Here is a 22724-nt window from a genome sequence, read left to right on the forward strand (position 1 = left end):
TGACATCACCTGGTAAAACAACACCAGTGTCAGCTTTCCCTAAGCCAGGTCTCTCCCCTCCCCCCCCCCCCCCCCCCCCCCCCAGCTCAGGGAAACCGAGCCAGGGAGGCTGGAGAGGGCGGGGGTGGGGCAGAGCCAGGGGTGTTCCCGTCTCCTGAGCTTTTCGGCGCCACAGCAGGTGCTGCTAGGCCGCGTTGCATTATGGGTAACGGCTGCCGGTCTAAGAGGCGGGCACCGTGGTCTGTTATATTTCCCACGTGACAGCCGGTGGACGGGGATCAGCTGACTGGTTCTCACGTGACCTGCTACAGCTCCCCGGAGCCTACTCTGGAAAGCCGGGGCCGCGCCGCGATGGTGGAGCCGGGCGGCGAGGAGGAGCGGCCGCTGCTGGGCTCGGCGCATAATGACTGTCCCCAGCGCAAGGCGCTGCCGGCCCTGTGCGACCCGCGGCGGCTGGCCCACCGGCTGCTGGTCCTGGCCTTCATGTGCTTCCTGGGCTTCGGTAAGTCCCGCCCCTGGAGCCGCCCCAGCGGCAGCCAGCCTCGTGCATCCCCTCTGCCCCAACCCCCTCTTTCCCCCCCTGCCCAGTTCTGGGGCCGGGCTCCTCGTCGGCCCACGGTTAGGAGGGCGGCAGAGCCTCACACTGCCCCGTCCCCTCCCGCCCCCCCGCATTTCCCTGCGTAGCGTAGCTCCGCGAGCAAAGCTGCGGCGCGGCGCTGCTGGGACAGGCCAGGGACTCGCGGCAATATTGCTAAAGTGTCTGTGGGAAAAACAACCCCCCCAGCCTTGAGTCCTGTCCCCACAACAGGGTCCTGGGACTGGGTCCCTGTTATCCCCTGTCTTTGTTCCTGGGACCAAACCGTGTCCGGGGCTGTCGTGTAAACACTAAACCTACAGTCGTGTCCTGCCTGCACAGGCAGGAGCCAAGCCTGTTGCCTTAGGTAGGATTAAGAGTCCTCCTGATGATCATAGAATATCAGGGTTGGAAGGGACCGCAGGAAGTCATTTAGTCCAACCCCCTACTCAAAGCCCTACTACCAAGCCCCAGACAGATTTTTACCCCAGTTCCCTAAATGGCCCCCTCAAGGATTGAGCTCACAACCCTGGGTTTAGCAGGCCAGTGCTCAAACCACTGAGTTATCCTCCTGATTACATTATATCACAGGGCTTGTTAAAGGTTAGGAGGCTGATAGGTTTAGCATCTGTTCTTATTTCTTCCATCTTAAGTTTTAAAAATTCTTCTATATCAACCTTCCCTCTTGTTTTATTTTCTTTCAGATTTGAGATGTGGTTCCTTGACATGAATTTTGCTGTATAGGCAGGCGCTGAGTTTATTTTCTTTTGGCCTTCCTTGTTTTTCACCACACTGTGCCAAAACATACAAACCCTTTATTGATGCAAATGTGGAGGCTTCAAACTCAAGAAAAGCACAAGTTCTGAACAAGAAAATCAGGGCTGTGTCTGGTCTGTTTCCCTGCATAGAAATTATTATCACTGTACACCAAAATCACTGTCTACCTCCCAGCTAGTATAAACTCTCACAGCTTGTGATTTTAATGACAGTTCTCAGAGTTGAGAAGTTTCATTCCAAATGATTGTGGCTATTGTGCACTGAACTTGATGCAAACAGTATGTAGAGACACATTCAAGTTAAATCTTACTTTACTAATTCTTTGAGTTACTAAAAGCTTAATTCAATTTCTCTTTTTGTACTTTAATTTCCTTTCCCAGGTTGGATGGAGTAGTCACTTATTTTTCAGTCTGACTTACTAGTGCAGTGCTACAATGTTTAAATTGTGACCACTGCACAGGAATGTTTGAATCCAAACACTCTTTCACTGATTTTTTTTAAGTAATTAAAATGTTTGCAGTATGTTTTATAGACTTTTTACAAAAGTAAAACCTGTCAGAAGCATGGACACCTTCAGTTTAAAGAACCACATTTTAATCAAATGCCGTTTATGTGGTTTTTGAAGGTTCATTGCTTATTCAGTACAGTTATGAGCAGATTCCTGATATCAAAAGAAAAATGGCTTCTGTATGAGCACTGGCACTTCATGTAGTTTTGCAGTAACAAACCTGGGGTATGGTTAGTATAACTGCAGAACAATAGATGTTCCAGAGGGGCAGTAATGGTTAAGATAAGTGTTTCTCTGATCAAGGGCCAGTAATGATGCTGTGGTATGAAACTAATTTAAAAGAAAAACCTTTCCAAAAAGTTATATCTTGGATTAATGTGAAAGAGAACTTGCTTTTATTCACAAGAGTAGTTACTATTTAAGTATGTGAATGCTTTATATTGTCTGCTTAACTTATTTCCTAGCAGTTTGTTAAACAAACTGAAGATGAATGTCACTGGTTGTATCTTTCTTTTTTTTGTGGCCATTTAGTAAGAAAGTTCTTTTAACTGGAAAGATTAATAGTTTTAAAGCTGTTAAAATAGCACTGTAAATCTACAATTGTTTTTAAATTTATCACAGACTTTTGCAATATTCTTCATTAAGTTCTAAGAGAAATGAACTTAGACAGAAATGGAAGCAACTTCTGTTATCTGTGACATGACTTGTTGCAAATGTCATTAAAATACAATTCAACTTGATTTGTTGCAACTTCCACATGGAAAGTAGCTAGATCATCTTTATTAAGATAATCTTAGTTTTGTATTCAGTATTTCTAAATAGTTTGTCTAAGCTTATTTAGTATCTTCATTCTCCTTGTAGGTAGCTATTTTTGCTATGACAATCCAGCAGCTCTGCAGACTCAGGTTCAAAGGGTAAGTGGCGAAAATTCCTTATATATTATAACTAACTCTTTTAGGGGGATTGTTTTCAGTAATAAGCTTACTTCTGAATAACATATAAAGAGGACTTTAACCATGTATTAGTGGAATGGGGAAATCATCCATGTAATTTAATTAACCGGTGGGTTGACTACTTCTCTTTTTTTTAACAAGAGCATTGTCAAGTACTGTAGTTTAGGTTTTAAATCTAAAACTGTTGTATATGTGCAATACTTGACGTTCCTTATCAAGGTGAGAGTTCATGAACTGGAGTAATACACTCGGTGTACATGCAAATAACCGGATACTCATGAGTGTGACCTTCTCGTGGCCCTTCACAGACAGGTTGTAGCTCATGTAGAGAACACTATCTGGAATAGTATATTTGCATGTCCATTTGTCTGTGGTCAGTTACACCTGCCAGCTCCTTTTTTATTTAAAAAAGGGCTGGGGGATGGGGTAGAACTATAGCTGAGACTTGGTGCTGATTTTTCCCGAAGGAACCATAACTCTCCCATGCTGCATGTATTAAAGGCATTAAGGCAGTGTCCACACTTTGGCCCTTACAGCGGCATAGCTGTACTGCTGCAGTTGTGCTGCTGTAAGGTCTCCTGTGTAGTCACTCTATGCCAGCAAGGGAGTGTTCTGCCACCAGCATAGCTTCCGCCACTTGTTGGGGGTGGTTTAAACTATCTCCTGCTGACCTAGTGGTATCCACACCAGCGCTTTTGTTGGTGAAACTTATGTCCCTCAGGCATGTGGTTTCCTCCCACACCCCTTAACAAAATAAAAGTTTTGTGGATAAAGTGCTAGTGTAGACAAAGCGTAAGGCTAGTGTCATATGCAGGAGTAAAACAAAAATACTGCATATATTGAATGTAGCAGTGTTAGAGTTGATTTGGAATGATATTTTTATTCAATGACTTCTTGCTTTTGAAATGAACTGCTGTATAACACTTAAGTAGCTTTCTGCATTTAGTTATAGATGAGCTTGTGGAATAACGCTGCATAAAATCTACCAGATTCTTCTCTTTATGTGATTGCAGTAAGCATTCAAATGGCCTCTGCTTTAAAATCAAGGGTGAAAAATGACTGAAATGTTGCATTCAAATTGCTCTCTAATTGAAGTTCTCAAACTCTAGAGAAGGGATGACCATCTGCAAATTTATTGATTATGTCACAAGGAAGGAGTTGAGTACATGATGGGTGAGGGGGGGGGAATAAGTCTGGGCCATTATTCTGTAACTGTTGATTCTATCTAAGTTCTTATACTATGCTTACCACCATAGTACCTGATCACCTTCCGGTAGTGCAAAAATCAATCAGGTTCTTAAAAAGAAAGCTTTTAATTAAAGAAAGAAAGGTAAAAATTATCTCTGTGCACAAATAATCCCACTCACTTAGTTGGGGCTACTCATGTGGGTAAATGCTTCTCATTACAAGTAAAAATTGCAGAGTTGTGCTCTTTGTAAACCAAAACCAAGAGGAAATAATTACACTAGTGTAGTTTACTCAAAGACAAATTAGTATGCAAAATCCATCGGTATTTTGCATGTTGAAGGCTCTCCATTTAAACAGCGTTTATATACCTGTCAAAATTTTGCTTATTTCTTGTGTTATCTTAACCATAATTTCAACACTGAACCATGTTGTTTTTCAAGAGATTATAGAAATCAGCTTGGAGGTTAGTTTAATTTTAACGTTTTGTAAGAATACAGTCCACATCTGACTGTTCTTAATGAAGACTATTGCAAAAGGACACATCTGTCCTTCAAAGTGTGACATTCGATCAGCTTTCACTGAGTTTCTTTGAGTGATTGAATCTGAACAAGCTGCAAAATCTCTTTCACAAATGTTTTTCTATAAGGTGAATAATATGTTTTATTCTTTAAAAAAAAAAAAAAACCCTTAAAATCAGGGTGTTGTTTTTTTTTAAACTTTAAACTTTAAAAAAACAACAACAACCACCTTGTTTAAAATGACTTAAAATTGACAACTTATGTTAAGGCCTTTGTGTTGCTTGACACCATTCTTCTGCATGTCAGCAGTAAGAAGACTTCTCTTCTATATCCAGGCTTCACTTGTGCTTAGGGTTTGGGGTGGGCAGGAGCAGTATGACTGAAATCTTCCAAAAATTGTAGACGTAAAAGCAGCTTTAGGGGCTGTCATAAACAGATAGTTAAGGGTTAATGTCTCTTTTACCTGTAAAGGGTTAAGAAACTCAGTAAACCTGGCTGGTACTTGACCAGAGGACCAATAAGGGGACAAGATACTTTCAAATCTTGGTGGAGGGAAGTCTTTTGTTTGTGCTCTTTGTTTGGGGGTTGTTCGCTCTTGGGACTAAGGGACCAGACATCCATCCAGGCTCTCCAAATCTTTCTGAATCAGTCTCTCATGTTTCAAACTTGTAAGTAATAGCCAGGCAAGGCGTGTTAGTCTTATTTTTGTTTTCTCAACTTGTAAATGTTCCTTTTTGCTGAGAGGATTTTACCTCTGTTCGCTGTAACTTTGAACCTAAGGCTAGAGAGGGTTCCTCTGGGCTATATGAATCTGATTACCCTGTAAAGTATTTTCCATCCTGATTTTACAGAGATAATTTTTACCTTTCTTTATTTAATTAAAAGCTTTCTTTTTAAGAACCTGATTGATTTTTTCCTTGTGTTAAGATCCAAGGGGATTGGATCTGGACTCACCAGGAATTGGTGGGGGAAGGGAGGGAGTATGGTTAAATTCTCCTTTTGTTAAGATCCAAGGGGTTGGATTGGTGTTCACCAGGAACTTGGTGAAAAAGCCTCACAAGGCTGCCCACGGAGGGGAAGGTTTTGGGGGGATAGAAAGTGATCCAGACACTGAAATTTCTGGATGGTGGCAGTGTTACCAGATCTAAGCTAGTAATTAAGCTTAGAAGTGTCCATGCAGGTCCCCACATCTGTACCCTAAAGTTCAGACGGGGCAAATCTAAGGGCTTGTCTACGCTACTGCTTAAGTCAATGTGACTTGCATTGCTCAGGGGTGTGAAAAAGCCACCTTTCCGAGTGATGCAAGTTACTTTGACCTAGTGCTGGTGTGGACAGTGCTTAAGTCGGGGAGACACTGACATAGCTTCTGCCTCTTGTTGAGGTAGAGGAATTAAGCCAATGGGAGCACACTCTCCTGTCAGCATACTGTGTCTTTACCAGACATGCTACATGCTGTGCCGATATAGCGTGCTACTGTAGACTAGCCCTAAGACTGCAGGGGATGAGGAGGCGGCAGGATTTGGGGATCCCATACAGACAGTTTGCATTTGCTGCATCCCACTGAGCCATGGGGTGAGATCTATTCTGTGCATCTCTGGAGGCGAAGCAAGGACCTGGGGATTTTTAGCTGAACCTGGAGTACAGTATCCCCAGGGTAGAGATCCCCTCCTTCACCCCTCTCCTATCTTTCCTATCTCTTCTTTTCCTTGTTTTCTCCTGAATGAGCTCCCCAGCATATGAATAATCTGTCTGGGTTAGAATTTGAACCTCGGGTGGTTAAAATCTCTCATTTCAGACTCTGTCTGCATTGGATACATTTGTGTCACATTTGGAATGGTTTCTTTACAGCAAGAGCTAGAAACTAGTTTAAAACTTAACTAACTTGGGGGGGATTTTCAGAGGCACAAAGGTCAGTTAAGGGCCCAACATTCCCCTTCACTTTCAATGGGTGCCTAAGGCCTGGGCTACACTAGCCGGGGGGTTTGAACTAAGATACGCAACTTCAGCTACGCAATCTTAGTTTGACTTACCTGGCCGTCCTCACGGTGGCGCGTCGACTGGCGCGGCTCCCTCATCGAAGCCGCTTATTCCTCCTGCCGAGGTGGAGTACGGGCGTCGATTAGCGGATCGATTTATCGTGTCCAGATGAGACGCGATAAATCGATCCCAAATGCATCGAACACTGCCTGCCAATTCGGCGGATAGTATAGACGTACCCTAAGTGTCCTTTTGTGCCTTTTAAAAATCTTCCCATTCAAATTCTGCAGAAGCTTTATAGACAAGGCTTACCTTTGCCTCTGGAAGTTTTCTCCTTACCTATGGTAATTGGATTTATCAAGACTTGCCTTTGGATTTCTAAACACGTGGTGACAGTTTCTCTCTTAAAAGGAAAGCTGCATTTTTAATGTTTTAATTATTAGATGCTGACTTAGCAATTGTCACTTGTCACTGTAATTAAAATAGCGCTAAATGACACTCTTTTTGTAAATTTTGCATATTCTTAGGATATGAAGGTGAACACAGCTACATTCATGGCATTATATGCCTGGTATTCCTGGCCCAATGTGGTTCTCTGTTTCTTTGGAGGCTTTCTGATAGACAGAGTATTTGGAATAAGGTAAGCATGACAAGCATTTTCATCTACACTGAAAATGTAGTTGAGATTTTTCTCGATGTGCATCTCCTCTTTCTAATGACCTGATCCTTCAAAGTGTGACATTCAATCAGCTTTCACTGAGTTTCTTTGAGTTTTTGAATCTGAACAACCTGCAAAATCTGTTTCTTTCACAAATATGTTTTTCTATAAGGTGAATAATATGTTTGATTCTTAGGAAGAAAAGACTTAAAATCAGGGACTCTTTGTTTAAAATGAGACTTGAAATTGACAACTTACTTTAAGGCCGACCTTTGCTCTAATACAGCACAATAATTTAAATAAAATATGCTGCATCAGTGAGCAATCCTCAAATTTGAATGAGTTAAAGGGCAGTGTATCTTTTTTTAATTATGTACAGAATCAAGGTAAAATCTCTTTATATTTTGAGGTCAACTCATGGTTTATAAGAATCCTAAAGTCATGTACTGCATGAAGTATTCATATTACAATGGAGTGAATGCTGGTATTTGTTTTTCCAAATGTGAGTACTTTCAGTTTTTATTGTGCAGAAAAACTTTTGCCTTAATTACTTCTGGGTTTCAGTTTAAGTAGCAAGTGTGGAGAGACTTTTCTTCGTGTGGACTATTTTATTCAAAGTTGAGAAACTAACTGGAAGATGGAAAAAGCAGGAAAGTTTGTTTTCCTCCTCCAATCTAGGATTAAAAACTAGTTATGGAGAGGATGAGATCTAGTTCATCTAGTTTTGAGAAGTAGGGCCAGATTTAGGTGCCTAGTGGGATTTTTTCAAAAGTGCCGTAGCTCCCTAAGCACATTTACTTTTGAAATTCTGGACCATAGTGATCAGAAACAGTCAATTTGTGAACTACAGCTAATATTTCCATTCTGCTTAATTACATTTAGTTTTAAATGCAAAACGTGTTTTGGGAAACTTATCTATCAGCGCATGTAAGGTGGCTTCATAAAGTAGAAAAATGCATTTTACAATACACTTTTAACTGAATTCCAATTTCCATCCAAATGCAGCTTGACACAAATACTACTGTATGTACTTGTTCATAAGCCGAATTTTTTGTAAAAAAGGGAAGCACCAGAGAAGGGGGTCGGCTTATGAACGGGTATAGAGAAGGAGAGGTGGGGGATAGCCCCTTCCCCCAACAGAGGGCACAAGAAGAGGCAGCAGAGCCAGAAGGGAAGAGGTGCAGCCAGAGTCTCTCTGCTTCTGGCCATGCTGCTCGCTCCCCAGCTTCCGAAGCAGCTGCAGCTCTGGGGCTGGCAGGCTGCAGCTGTGCCACTCGGCCCCACCCCCCAGAGCAGGCTGTCATCACCTGGCCCAGCCCGCTGGAACATGCTGCGGCTGCGCCGCACAGTCTGACCCGCCGGAGCAGGGTGTGGCCGCGCTACCCAGCCTGCCAGAGCAGCTCCAGCCAGGCCTAAGACATCCTCCCCTGGCCCTCCCCAGATAAGGTGGGAAGAGATGGCATGGAGAGAGTCTGGGGGTCCCGGGCTAGGGGTGGGATCATGTGGGGGGTGGTCACGGGTTATACCCTTGACTCCCAGCTTGTCTCCCCCTTCTCCCCCCCTCAAATTTCCCCACCAGTTGCTGTCCCGGCCCGTCAGGGTAAGCATCTGGTGCGCCAGGATACTTAGGTTTGCCTCCATGCCCATGGACACTCGAGGTAAACAAACCATCTTGGCCCACCAGCGGCTTATCCTGATGCCCTGGGAGCCAAAGTTTGCTGACCCCTGAATTATAGGATTGCCTTATGAATGGATTATAAAAAAAAAAAAAAAATTCCATTTTTACTTATCCATCTTGGGGCGGGGTGGGGGGTCGGCTTATAAACGAACAGGCTTATGATTGGGTATATACGGCAAGTAAAATAAAGTAATCTAGCAAATAAGAAATGTGGTGTGCCATTTTCTAACATAAAAAAATGTAAAAATTAAGAATCTGGACAAACGTCTGTTAGTTTTATAACTGCTTAAATAAATGTTTGTTAACCTGAAGAATACACTAAATCTATCAAGTACTAAATTTAGTGCAAAGACTATATTTGTTGCTAATGAATGTTTTAATGCTTCATTATCTTTATTTGGTGTAACCCTCCTTTAGGAAAACAGCTAAGACTGTGTGTACACTTGAATCTAGGGATGTGACTCCCAGCTCAAGGAGACATCTGCGCTAGTGCAGATGTAACTAGCATGTTTAGAAATGGATTGTAGCTGGGAAGGTGCGATTGGCAGGATGGGCTAGCTGCCCCAAGTATGTACCCATCAGAGACCCTAGGCATGTACTTGGGCGGTGGCTAGCCCTTTCCATGGCTCATGCGGCCACACCTATGCTCAGCACACTAGATCAGAGCTAGCACAAATATCTCCTCAGGTTGGGAATTACATCCCAGCTCTATTTGTAGACATACCCCAACTACAAATGTAAAACAAGAATAACATTTTTTTTTTAAATCCAGGTTTCCTGCTTGCTGATTTAAACATGATTTGAATTCAGTGATTAGGAAATATTTCACAACTTTAGTTTTCTGGTTTGTGTACTAAGTTATACTATATACTTATTTACTAAGAAACTATTCCAAGGGTAGGCAGATAGATTCACGCATCCAATACAGGCTTATTTAAAGGAGAGTAGTGTCTTAAAAGCTGTACTTCAAAAATAGTGCTGCAGTGTGTTTTTTGTTTTTTTTTAAACTGCTGAGTATACGAATCTCTTGTATATGCAGTAATAGTATGAGAGTCTGGAAGTGGAAAAACTGTATAGGAGCTTTGATTCCTCCAACCTCTGGAGTAAATATTAAGTTCTGCACTCACTACAGAGCAAACTATTAGATTTTTGATTACAAAGTGCTGAATGGAGCGAATACATTTCTAACATAAAAATGGAAAGTGGAAAGAATACATTTTCTTCAGTTTTTTAAAAAGTACTAACCAAATCATGATAAAAATCAGGCATGTGTGTCCTTTGCTATGAGGTTTCCTCTGGGCCGGGGTGCCGGCCAACCCCCTGCTCTGCCCCCACCCTGCCTCTTCCTGCCCAGTTCTGCCTCTCCTCTGCATAGGCCCTGTCCCCTCTACTCCCCCTGCCTGATCGTGACAGGCGGGAGGCGCTGGAAGTGGGAGGAGTTGATTGCTAGGGCCACCGGCGGATGGGGGATGCTGAGGGGGTGGGAGGGAAGCTGGCTGCTGGTGGGTGCTAAGCACCCACTCACTTTTTTCCCTCGGTGCTTTAGCCTTGGAGCACCCACAGAGTCAGTGCCTATGCTGTAATGTTTTCACTGTATTCTAGTTGTGTCACACTGCCTTCCTCCTAACAATGAAGATTAAAGTTACAGGTTTTAAATGAATTAGAAACTGATGATGGTACTTGAAAACCAGAACATGTGCACTCCTGTTTCTCAAATCTGTTATCACCTCAGACATGTATCACCAAAGCCGGTGCAAAAGAAAGGATCACGTATTGTTTGCAAACTATAATAGAATCGTAGGACTGGAAGGGGCCTCCAGAGATTATCTGGTCCAGTCCCCGTAATATGTTTACATATTAAATTTTAAAGTTTCGGGGAAGGAACTATGGCATTTCCAATACAATTAATGTAACAGATACATCACGTTAGCACAAAGAAAGCTTGTATGAAGAGTGCCAGACTTTTTTTTACTGCTAATGGTCAGATAAGCAATATTTAGCCAGAGAGAGCTCTGGCATGTCCATATAATATGGAGCTTTCTGATGTAAATTCTCTTAAATAGAGCTAGAAGTCCTGAGCCATGCACTGGACACATTTACTCCTCCAAATAACATTTCTGCTGGTCATAGGCAATAGCAGTTTCCTCATCCTGGGGCACATGGTTAGTAACAGGTAGAAATGAGATTTCTGGGCAGTTTGATTTAAATCTCCAAACCTAAGAACGCTTCAGAAGCACTTCTGTTTTTAATGTGTAGTAGTGTTAAATATTTTCAATGTACTCTAATACCTCTGGCTTTATTTTAAAGTTTTAAATATCTCAAATTTTCATTGACAGGTTGGGCACCGTAATATTCAGCTCCTTTGTTTGTGTTGGACAAGTAAGTAAGTGCAAACTAAAGGGGGCATAACAGGCTGCGTCATGTTGTTGAAGGGTTTGCTGAACAAAATGCATAGATAGCATAATTAATCTGCGCTAATTAATATGCATCATGACCTTCCATAACCGTGTGCATTTCAGATAGAGGGTTTTTGCAGGCAAAAACCAGGCTAGGCTTAACAATTGTGTAATTGCCTTAAGAAACCATAGAGGTATTTTCTGAGGGCAGGTCTTCACTACCTGCTGGATTGGCAGGTAGCGATCAATCTATTGGGGATCGATTTATCATGTCTAGTGTAGACACAATAAATCGATTCCCCGATCGCTCTGCCGTCCACTCCGGAACTCCTCCACTGCCGAGAGGCAGAAGCGGAGTCGACGGGGGAGCGGCGGCAGTCAACCCCACACCGTGAGGACACGACGCAAGTCAATCTAAGATGCGTCAACTTCAGCTACGCTATTCTCATAGCTGAAGTTGCATATCTTAGATCGATTCCTCCCCCACCCCCTCCAAGTTTAGACCAGGGCTAAGATATACGTGCTTATATTGTTCAAATTAAGATTTTTTATTATTGCAAAGCAGTTATTTACGGTTTACAGCATCCATTTTGGCCTGGAGTTACATAAAGACTTGCTGTTGCCCACATTTTTCAAGGATGGTTATTGTTAGTGCATTCACCTGTACTTGATTTTGAGGTGAATCCTATGCCTTGTTAACAGTTGTCCTGATTCTTCCCTTCTACCTGAAAGCTGCATGGCCTTAGAACATAGAGCACATCGAGTGCATATGTTCTGTAGTAGTTCTGATTGACTCTATGTAGTGGTAAAGCACAGTGCCCCATAAACATCCTTCCTCCCATGTGGACTTGCAGTAACCTGTGTCCATCTTTCTGCCGTGAGGGGTAATCCAATAACATGGCCAATAATTAAGCTCCTTTTAAGATAGGAAAAACTATTTCACAACTTTATATTTCCTGTATTTTTAGTTATGGGAATACTGTATATACATAAACTGCTGTAGGTTTGGGTACAATTATTCAGACTTTGCGAACAATATTTTTATAAGGATTTTGTAGCTGTTTAAGTTTATTAGTTTGTTTATATTAATTGAAACTATAGTAACTAGGTAATGCATTAATCCATATTCTGTGCATGATAACATATTAGTGACAAGGACTGACTATAAGTAGTAATTTCTTTAAAAAAAACAAAACACACCCTTTCCATAGGTTCAAATGTTCATTCATACTTTAGGATGTCTTCAGCAGCTAGTATGAAGAATACTTGTACAAAGAGACTCTTTTTAGCTTTTTAAACTTAAATGCTTGAACAGAAATTCAATTTGCATCAGTTAACAACTGGATATTTGTCAATAGGCATTTGATTACATTTCCTAGGTAGTGTTGTCCATACTTACAAATGTGTGTATTTAAATGTTCATTAGCAGCACATTAAGCATTAAAATGTTGCAAAGTTCCATATGTTTGCTATCTTTCAGGAAAAAAAAATCACAAAGCAAAAAACAGCTTGTTAGCTCATGTGGTATGTGACTTGTGTAGTTTGATGTTCCAGAATCATTTTAGTTTAAAGTTGGGTGGTTAAAATTTGTTCTGTTTGTTTCAATGTTCCTATTTTACAGGTGATCTTTGCTATGGGAGCTCTATTTAATGCTTTTTGGCTAATGGAAGCTGGCAGATTTGTATTTGGGTAAGTCTAGGAAAAAGGTCAACATTGGTTTGTATGCACTTAGAGACATGACCACCTTTTTCTGTGTTCTGCAAAGTGCCTAGCATACTTGCACTCCCACAGCCTACGTACTTAAGTCTTGATATATCTTCAGTGAGGTCTGTGAAGGGTTGCAATTGCATTCCTAAATTTATTAAAGATTTAGAAATTGGAAATGACTCTCTAATGTTTCAGTGCTGTATTTAATGTCTTTACTTAATTTAAACAATAACAAAACCATACATAACCAGCAGGCCAACCAGTTGTCTGTAAAGATCTGAATAGCACTGTGGTGCTGGTGCTCCTTGTCTCCAGTTGTAAAAGTAATGTGTTTTTAGCATTTAATACAATTTAACATGTAAATAATGGCTGTAGTTCCCTCAGGGATGTTGCAGAATCAAAAATGAAAAGAGGTGGGCTATAAGATACCTTTATTAAGGTGTGATCAACAGTATGAAAAAAGTTTGACAATCCATGACATACTAGATGAGCAACAATAAACACATACTTTAGTTTTGTGAAATTCTGGCTCTGTTAACTTCAGTCATCACCACCCCTTGGCTCTTACACTCTTCCATCTCCGCTAAGAAGATGCTGCAATCTCACTTATTTCTCTTTTGCCTCTGCTGTCTTCACATTGCTCTCTTTGCACAACCAAATCCATTTTCAGAGACTTCAGCTTACTCTTTTCCACTTCTTGCTATAGTCTTCAAAATGCAAAACCATTGCCTTTCCTACATGTTTCTATTAGTTACGATTCATGTTACATTAGATGTGTGCGTGTAAAATTCAAGTGAACCTACACAGCACTACACAGACTGAAGTCAATTCAGTGTACTGAATTGTTATATCACAACAGGTTTTCAGATTACATTTTTACATATATTTCTCTTTCCCTCATTTAGAATTGGTGGGGAATCTTTAGCAGTGGCACAAAATGCCTATGCTGTCAGTTGGTTTAAAGGCAAGGAATTAAACCTCGTGTTTGGATTACAACTTAGCATGGCCAGAATTGTAAGTGTGAAGACCTATAAACGCTATTTTTATATAATCATATGTTTAAAATTTGACTTTGTACTCCTTTGAAGTGGGAACTGTGTGGTGAGGTCAGGATGCACTGGTGGAAAATTGCCAAAACTCCATTTACAAAGAATCTCATAAGAGAGCATTTTAAACTCCAACGTGGATGTTGTGCATTACAGTTTGCATCATGGAACCACCGGGACACAGCAGTTCCTTGAGGTGTTAACTGTCAATCTTCTGAAAAGGCCCTGGTGAAAACTAATACTGCATACAAAGGCAGGACAGGAATGGCAGTAATGTCTGCCTTTTTCAAGGGTGAATTTTTAAAATGTACAACAGACTTTACTGATGCAGTGTACACAATGAGTGTCAACTTGGCTGAATTTTGCTTGCCTTTGCATTTTAATTTGCAGTATACATCAATTGATTTGGGACCTTAGTTTCTAATTGTGTTTACTCTACAACATAACTGTTGAGTATGGAAGTATTAAAATAGTATTTTATGGACTTTATATAAATATCTGACCTGCTATCCAACTATGGGCCTGCTGTTCATTCTGTTTGGGCTAGGAAATAAGACTCGACTGTATTAAGAACATAGGAATGGCCATACTGGGTCAGACCAAAGGTCCATCTAGCCCAGTATCTTGTCTTCCGACAGTGGCCATTGCCAGGTGCCCCAGAGGGAATGAACGGAACAGGTAATCCTCAAGTGATCAATCCCCTGTTGCCCATTCCCAGCTTCTGGCAAAAAATTCCTTTTTTCTTTTTTCCTTTTCCAGCCTTCCCTTAACATATCATTGGAATAGTCCTCCCAGAACAAGGGATATCTTCTGCTCTGGTTAGACATGTCCTGCTGAAGTCTACTTGGTTTAAAATATGGGTTAAACAAATCATACATATAACACACAAGCCGTTGCAGTGTATAATGTAGACTTCATGGTGATATTGCTGCTAGTGCAGAAACATCTAGTATGGGTTTCTTCTGAAACTTTGTACGTGACTGGATTCTTATCTTTGTAATCTTGAACCTATTCAATTCTTGTAGTAGTGCAATTTTAATGTTATACCTTGGGATACATAAATCAAGCTTATTTTGTAGATCCATTCTTTTTTAGATGGCTTTTCGTAGACACTGATATTTATTGGGAAATTGGTGAAACTTAGACTGTTCACCTCAGCTGATCCTTTTAAAACTATAATAGAATTGTAAACTGCAATATTCTTCATGACTGTCCTTTCTGTCTAGGGGAGCACTGTGAATATGAATATCATGGGATGGATATACTCCAGAGTTCAAGATCTGTTGGGCTCTACAGGTCATAGTACACTTGGATTTACACTTTTGATAGGTTAGTAAATATTTTTTTAAAAGTCATCAATAACACGTATGAAAATCCTGAATGCTATATGACATAAACAATGTACACTGAACATTTTAAAGAATATGCATGAACTAGAAAAAGCTAAATGAGTGAGTTATTATAAGTTCTTCAGTTGAAAATTTGCTTGATAGTGTTGAAAAGAAGCTATATATCAGTCTGAGTAGTAGTAGTATAACTGGCAAGGCAAGTCTTCATGGCCAGCAATAAGTTAAGACTTTAAGTAAAATCAACATCTGGGTAGTTATCACATTTGATTGACAGTTAGTGGTGTATTATGGTGTGTATAGCCAGCAACTGAAACCAAACTTAGTCTCCGTTATGGGGATGTATAGTGGCCTTCATGTCTTGCATATGCTTGGAAATCATGGGTAGGTTTTTTTTTTTTAAAAATCTTCCATTGAACTTGTCCCTCAGAAAGGCAGCATGTCAAAGTTCTTGTAAATGTTTGTTCATCTGTACTCTGAAGAGAAAATTTCCACTTGGGTGAGGTCTTTGTTCCCTTTTCCCCCAACAAAACCAAACCATGGATATTAAGACATTGCTCCTGCTTACATTTGGGCTTGAGCTTTGCTTCTGATATTCCAAATACAACTAACTTCTGGTGCAGAATTGCTCACACATTGCACTCACTATCCTGTAACTGCTATTTTGTGTGTGTAGTCAGGTAACTATATTTCTAGATAAATGCAGTTATCTGTAATCAAATACAGGCACAATTGTACTTGCACCATTTTTTTGAAATATAAGGTGAAAGATTTTGAGGTGGTGTCTGTATAAGGTAGTGTTTAGTAAGATGAAATATCTTTACATTCTTCAGACTTTGAATTAGTCTGCTACTTAGTTTTATAATGCTAGCAACTGGTGTTGGTCACAGTAAACTCTGCAATTGTTAGACTGGTCTGTTCTGTTTAGAGATGTATGATAAAACATACATGAACTAAGTCTTTCTGGAGTTATTACTGTACAGTGAACTCCTTCTCTTCTCCCAGGTGGTGTAACATGTATCTTTTCACTAATCTGTGCACTAATTCTTGCTTATCTGGACAAGAGAGCAGAAAAAATCCTTTGTAAAGAGCAAGGAAAAACTGGTGAGTGATAAAAAAAATCATTAAAACACTCAATTTGCATAGTATGTTCATCTATAGTACTAGATCAGTTACTTAGAAGTGTGTGTGTGTGTATATGTATGTGTGTGTGTTGAGTGATAAAAAAATCATTAAAACACTCAATTTGCATAGTATGTTCATCTATAGTACTAGATCAGTTACTTAGAAGTGTGTGTGTGTGTGTGTGTGTGTGTGTGTGTATATAAAAAAAAATAAAACCTGGATTCATATCTTTCACTCTAGAACAAAATAACTGGAATTTAAGTTTAAAGGGTATCTGTCCATTAGTCATATCAGGCTTCTGGTGCTTTGATTTTTACCACCTCTCATCTTCTCCTTGCTGCAAAATCCTTGATTTAATAAAAAAACAAACACTGCTTCTGGCTGTCATGATTGAAAACATGAGTGAAAACTGGATGTAATGTCCTCTTCTAGAGCCTACAGAAAGGACAGTTCATGCCCCATGTTTTACCCTGTCAGGGCTAATGCTGAAATCAAGACCATATTAATGTAAGCTGTAGCTATTTAATAACTGCTTATTATTAATAGAAACATCCAGCTAATGTGTCCTGCAACCTCAAAAGCCTCCTGTGTTCTCTAGGTGTAAAGAGTCCAACTTTCTTTTACACAGGTTACAAAGTATACATCTTCCCCTAACAATCTGTAGTGATGTGTTGTCTATACAAAAATCTGAGGCATACTGGAAATAATTTGTTTTGCTGTCTCCCCACATTTAATCATTTCTCCATAGTTCAGGGTTGCAGCAAAATTTCACTTTTCAATTGACAACTTCTATTTAAATAAAGAAGTCATTGCAGATGTTCCACTCTGCTGCACCAGACTGTCTCTGACTCTAGGGACCGTGCTGCAGAATTTAAGTCCAGCTTGCCATGGAATACTTTGGACTTTGGTCTTCAGTTTTGGCAGTTCTATAGCGTTAAGACAGGATCAATGAAATGCTAGTTTAAATTTGTCATTAGCTCCTTCTTGCGTAATTTATTATATAGTGAGATTATATTTATCATAAAAAAACTAACTACATGAATGCTCAATTCTACAATGCATTATTTAGTTTTATTCAGCTTTAAAAATATTAAACTTGCCTATAGATAACTTGCATTGATCCCAATATCTGTCTTTCTTTCTGAAGGTGAAGTGATTAAATTAACTGATGTGAAAGACTTCTCGTTGTCCTTGTGGCTCATATTTATAATCTGTGTTTGTTATTATGCGGCTGTGTTTCCTTTCATTGGACTTGGGAAGTAAGTGTCTCTCTTTTCTCCCTCCCTCCTCCCCTTTTTAAATGAAATATAAACAAAAGCTGCATCAGAAACATCACTTCCTAACATACCATACCAGTTTGGCACAAAGTTAATGGACAGAACTACTTGTAGAGACAATGTAAATTTTTAAAGATATATTTAAAATAAAATTATTGCTGTTTTATTTTTCAAGAAATCATTAGCAAACGTTTTTGTAGCAGTTCTGCCTGTTAATCTGCTTTTGATGTTTCTTCAGTGACATTGCGTGTGCCATCTCTTACCATTTGAGAGTTGTGATGTGGATTTTCTTATCTGTTGCACTTTCTAAAAAAATACACTTTAGGTTTTAGCATTGGTTGAGTTGCCGTAATGCATGTTACATTTGTTACCTAAAACTGGAATTGAGTTACTTAAAACTTAATGCAGCAAGAGCCATGGAAGGAAGGCTGCCATTCAGTGTTCTCCACTGTCACATTAAGTGGAGATTTAACTTACCATCACTAACCATCAGACTTCTCCAAGCTAAGGTAGTTGTTCGGCTTTTCCATTTTGCTTATGCATCCTCTCCAAAAGGTTCTGCTTTGGCCGGTCTAATACAGTGGTTTGGTCCTTGCTGTCGCATCACTAGGTTAGCCACCAGTGAGTTATGCTTTTGAGAACTTCTTCTGATGTAGAAGAAAACATTTTTAGAACCTTCTACTATATAGAAATCCATCTCCCAAATACCTTATGAAATTCTATATGCAGTATCTGTGTTCTCTGGAAGATTTCATTTTCTGTAACATGCATTCTTATATTTTCGTCAAACTGTTTTTTAAAAAAAATAGTAAATTTGAATTTTTTCCTATTTTCACTTTCAAATTTAAGCTAAAATGGTAACATTGTAAATGGATAAAAATATTCTAAAACTCCTCTATGGATTTTACTTTAGGGTTTTCTTCATTGAGAAATTCAAATTTTCTTCTCAAGAAGCAAGTGCAATTAACAGGTATTCCTACAAATTTATTTGATTAAAGGCTTTGATGTATGTCAGTCACATGTTAGTCTAGGGAGAGAGTAGAGTCTCTGTCAAAAATCTTGTCTTCAGACATATTTGCGTTGTGCTGTATGACTAATGCATTCCTGGGAGCATGGGTAGGCTCTTCTATCAAGGAGCATCAGTCCCTCCCTTGTGGGAAGTCCAGACTATAAAAATGAATCATGGGGCTGTGTTTGACAAGGAAAGATCTGCCTTGTGACAACTGTTAGAGGAGCCATGGACTGAGAAGCACTCCTTTCCCGAACAGAGCTTAAGGTAGGCTAATTATGCTTTGTAGATATATAGTACTCCGCAATCAACTAACTAAAGTATAATAACAAATCTGTGAGGTAGACTGAGGAAACAGAGAGAGGGTGAATGAGTTGCTCAACGTCATACAAGTGACTGTTAGTGCCAGAAACAGAATCCATCGCTCCTAAATCATTCCTGTGTTCTAACCAGTAGACCAGGCTGCTGGCTACCTAGATATCTTGGTCTCTGGGATGATTCCCTTCTGACTTCTACAAATGGCAAATCACCTTCCTGCAATACAAGTGGGCTAGATTTTCTTCTCTTGAGGCTGATCCCTGAATTATCAAGGTGGCGAACATTAAATTTGCTCCCGTTCCCCAACTACCAGACACTAATTATGCTGCTTTGATATTTATTTTTGGAGAGGGAATGTATTTGTTGAGCTGTTCTGGGATGCTTGAGTGCATAAGCATGGGGCTCCACAGTGAAGAGGAAATTTGGTGTTGTAGAAGTGATGCTTCATGATGGAAAGACAGTTGTCTTGTGGTTTAAAATGTAGAATAAATGTGTTTTCAAACTATCTTTATCACTTCTTTGTAGCATTGTATATATCATATCAGCACCCATGTCCCCTGTCTTTGGATTCCTGGTGGATAAACTTGGAAGAAATATTATCTGGGTTATGTGTGCTGTAGTGGCAACCCTTGCTTCTCACATTATGTTGGCCTTCACTTTCTGGAACCCTTGGATTGCTATGGTAATTCTTGCTAGTAACAATGACTTTAATTGTATACATATGTGATCTTATCTAATAGCCATATGATGAATTGTATTTTTCATGCTTTTTTTACCATGTTGCTGGCACTGTGCCCACTAGTCCACCACCATGGAGATATGAGAGAGAGAGAATAATGAATGGCATTGAGCACTCCTGTTTACTCTTTTTGAATACAAGAACAAGGGAATGCTACATGAAACAGAAATTAAAAGCGAAGTTAGGGAATATTTTGCATAACATGATCTGCCTGATGTTATGGCTGTCTACGCTACATCATACAAGTGACTGTTAGTGTCAGAAACAGAATCCATCGCTCCTAAATCATTCCTGTGTTCTAACCAGTCAACCTAAGTTATGCTACTTTAGCTACATGAATAACTTAGCTGGAGTCGACGTAGTTTAGGTCCACTTATTGCGGTGTCTACATCACACTGGGTCGATGGGAGACACTCTCCCATTGACTTACCTTACTCATCTCACTCCGGTGGAGAACTGGAGAGCAATCTGCTGTCAATTTAGCGAGTCTTAACTAGACCCGCTAGTGTTGATTCCCGCAGTAGTGTAGACATAGATCTCTTAGTAGGATTAGACACCAGATTAGACACTTCTGGCTAATGAGCACCCCAGTTACATTAGCTAAGCAAACTTTTATAAAGATTATAAGCCTTTATGCTTCAGGATACAAGCCACCCACTGGGAGTGAGGGAGGTTAGCAGGACACTTCCCCATAGGTAGGTCATTTTAGAACTGTTACCTCAGGTCTGATCCATTAGGGTAATTCCTATGCTCTTTTGGAATCTGGTAGAGGGCAGAGGGTGAGTTGTAAGACTGCAGTGATGCAGCAGCCTCCTCCTACTTGTATGGAGCTGGCAGCTATAGGAAAAAGGTCCCAGGGTCTGAGGCTTTCCCCAGTCTGCCCTGAAACATACGTGCATTTTCCTCTGGTATTGGCCATTGCTAAATGAGATACTGGGCTAGATGTAACGCTATTGCAAAAAAAGCGAACATCATTCTGGGATGTACTGGCAGGAGTGTTGTAGGCAAGACACGAGAAGTAATTCTTCCACTGTACTCTGTGCTGATTAGGCCTCAACTGAAGTATTGTGTCCAATTCTGGGTGCCACATTTCAGGAAGGATGTGGACAAATTGGAGAGAGTCCAGAGAAGAGCAACAAAAATGATTAAAGGTCTAGAGAACATGACCTATGAGGGAAGATTGAAAAAATTGGGTTTGTTTAGTCTGGAAAAGAGAAGGCCAAGAGGGAACATAACAATTTTCAAGTATGTAATATATTATGAGAAGGACGAAAAATTGTTTTTCTTAACCTCTGAGGATAGGACAAGAAGCAGTGGGCTTAAATTGCAGCAAGGGAGGTTTAGGTTAGACAGTAGGAAAATCTTCCTAACTGTCAGGGTGGTTAAGCACTGGAATAAATTGCATAGGAAGGTTGTGGAATCTCCATCATTGGAGACTTTTAAGAGCAGGTTAGAGAAACACCTGTCAGGAATGGTCCAAATAATTAGCCCTGCCACAAGTGCAGGGGACTGGACTAGATGACCTCTCGAGGTCCCTTCTAGTTCTGCGATTCTGTGATCGTCTGTTTTCTGTTCTGGCAGTTGTGTACAAACACTTGAAACGCCTAAACAGCTTCATGCACCCATTTTATTGACTTGGGTCTGTGTGTTTGAAGAGACTGTCAGAAAACCCCCACCTTCTGTCCATACCACCTTCCAAAGACATACTGGTTGAGGCTCAAAAAAGTCAGTCCTAAAGCAGTGACGGACTGAAGATCAATACCTAACGACCCATCAGGGCTAGCAGCGCGTTTTCCTGCTTTCCAGTGTGACACAATATTTGTTTTGATAGCATTACTATTTTAAGGTCTGACAACTTTTCAGCACATACCTATTTCATCTAACTTGGATATCATTAAAACATAATTAAAACGTTCGCTCCTCTGAAGGCCTGTACATGGACTTTTACTAAGACACCTGCCTTTCCAGGAGGTAGGAGAGGGAAGAGTTCATATTTCTTTTCTTATTTGTATGAAGATAATCTAAAAGCTTCCTGTAAAACATGGCGCATGTGGTGATTGGTGTAAAGGTTTCATTGGTGCTTGATTGTACTGTTCAGAAACCCATGGGTTTTTTTTAATATTTAATTCCTCAATTCAGAGCTTCCATCATGAGTTGTTGAAGATCCTTACAGTGGTACCAGGTTATTCCTAATCATACCTGGTACAATTTAACCACTCAGCTTGTGTGTTGTGGTTTTTAAATAAATTGGCGTTTCTGTGTATTATATACTCACATAATTAAACTTTTTTCCTAATTGGTTGGTTCTGCTTCTGCAAAGCTCACCCAGAAACTTGTTGCCAAAACACTTCTTCTTGGCTTATGCTCATATCTTTGAGTCTGACACTTCCGTTGAGGAAACTGTTGACAGAAATGTCATCCTTTTATTAAAATTCTATACCAAGTACTGTATTTTTGTACTTCAACACCAGCATATATATAATATAATCTTGTTTCCAACAGTGTATGTTAGGAGTAGCCTATTCACTGCTTGCCTGTGCTTTGTGGCCAATGGTAGCTTTTGTTGTTCCGGAACATCAGCTGGGAACTGCTTATGGATTGTAAGTATTCATATATTTGTCTCCTAGGGGCAGTCTATAGCGGGTACTTCCAAATACAGAACCACTATTTAAATTTTGAGTAGCTTATTCCAGAGTTGCTGCTAATAGTTTCATTGCAATGAACATATCTTATAAAATTACTCAGGCTAGGAACAGTCCTCAAATTCTTCAAGATATGCTTGTTTTGATATCAAACAAATCTAATATGTTTTCATTCTTCTGAAATTGTGTCCAAAATAGCTTTTGCTTTTCACATTTAAAGGATTACTGGCAAAATTAACAGGGCATAAATGTAAAACTTGATTCTACCCTCAGATTTGTCGGTGCAGT

The 22724-nt window shown here is 40.1% G+C and overlaps 1 protein-coding gene across 3 annotated transcripts in view; it reads left to right on the plus strand.

Annotated features, from left to right (window-relative positions):
* Window positions 1-248: 248 nt before the first annotated feature.
* MFSD1 (major facilitator superfamily domain containing 1) overlaps window positions 249-22724 on the plus strand; it is a 31006-nt gene continuing 8530 nt past the window's right edge. For 2 of the 3 annotated variants that reach the window (XM_045030772.1, XM_045030774.1), the window contains exons 1-12: window positions 265-502; window positions 2721-2773; window positions 7023-7135; window positions 11168-11210; window positions 12849-12916; window positions 13840-13948; window positions 15207-15309; window positions 16332-16430; window positions 17599-17710; window positions 18642-18698; window positions 19581-19737; window positions 22297-22394. In XM_045030772.1, the coding sequence (XP_044886707.1) occupies window positions 352-502; window positions 2721-2773; window positions 7023-7135; window positions 11168-11210; window positions 12849-12916; window positions 13840-13948; window positions 15207-15309; window positions 16332-16430; window positions 17599-17710; window positions 18642-18698; window positions 19581-19737; window positions 22297-22394 (1163 nt within the window). In that variant the 5' untranslated portion in view covers window positions 265-351. Of the gene's footprint in view, window positions 503-2720; window positions 2774-7022; window positions 7136-11167; window positions 11211-12848; window positions 12917-13839; window positions 13949-15206; window positions 15310-16331; window positions 16431-17598; window positions 17711-18641; window positions 18699-19580; window positions 19738-22296; window positions 22395-22724 lie in introns of all 3 variants that reach the window. The other variant, XM_045030773.1, reaches the window with a different exon arrangement.

This window comes from Mauremys mutica, chromosome 9, assembly GCF_020497125.1.
Source record: "Mauremys mutica isolate MM-2020 ecotype Southern chromosome 9, ASM2049712v1, whole genome shotgun sequence".
NCBI classification, from domain to species: domain Eukaryota; kingdom Metazoa; phylum Chordata; order Testudines; family Geoemydidae; genus Mauremys; species Mauremys mutica.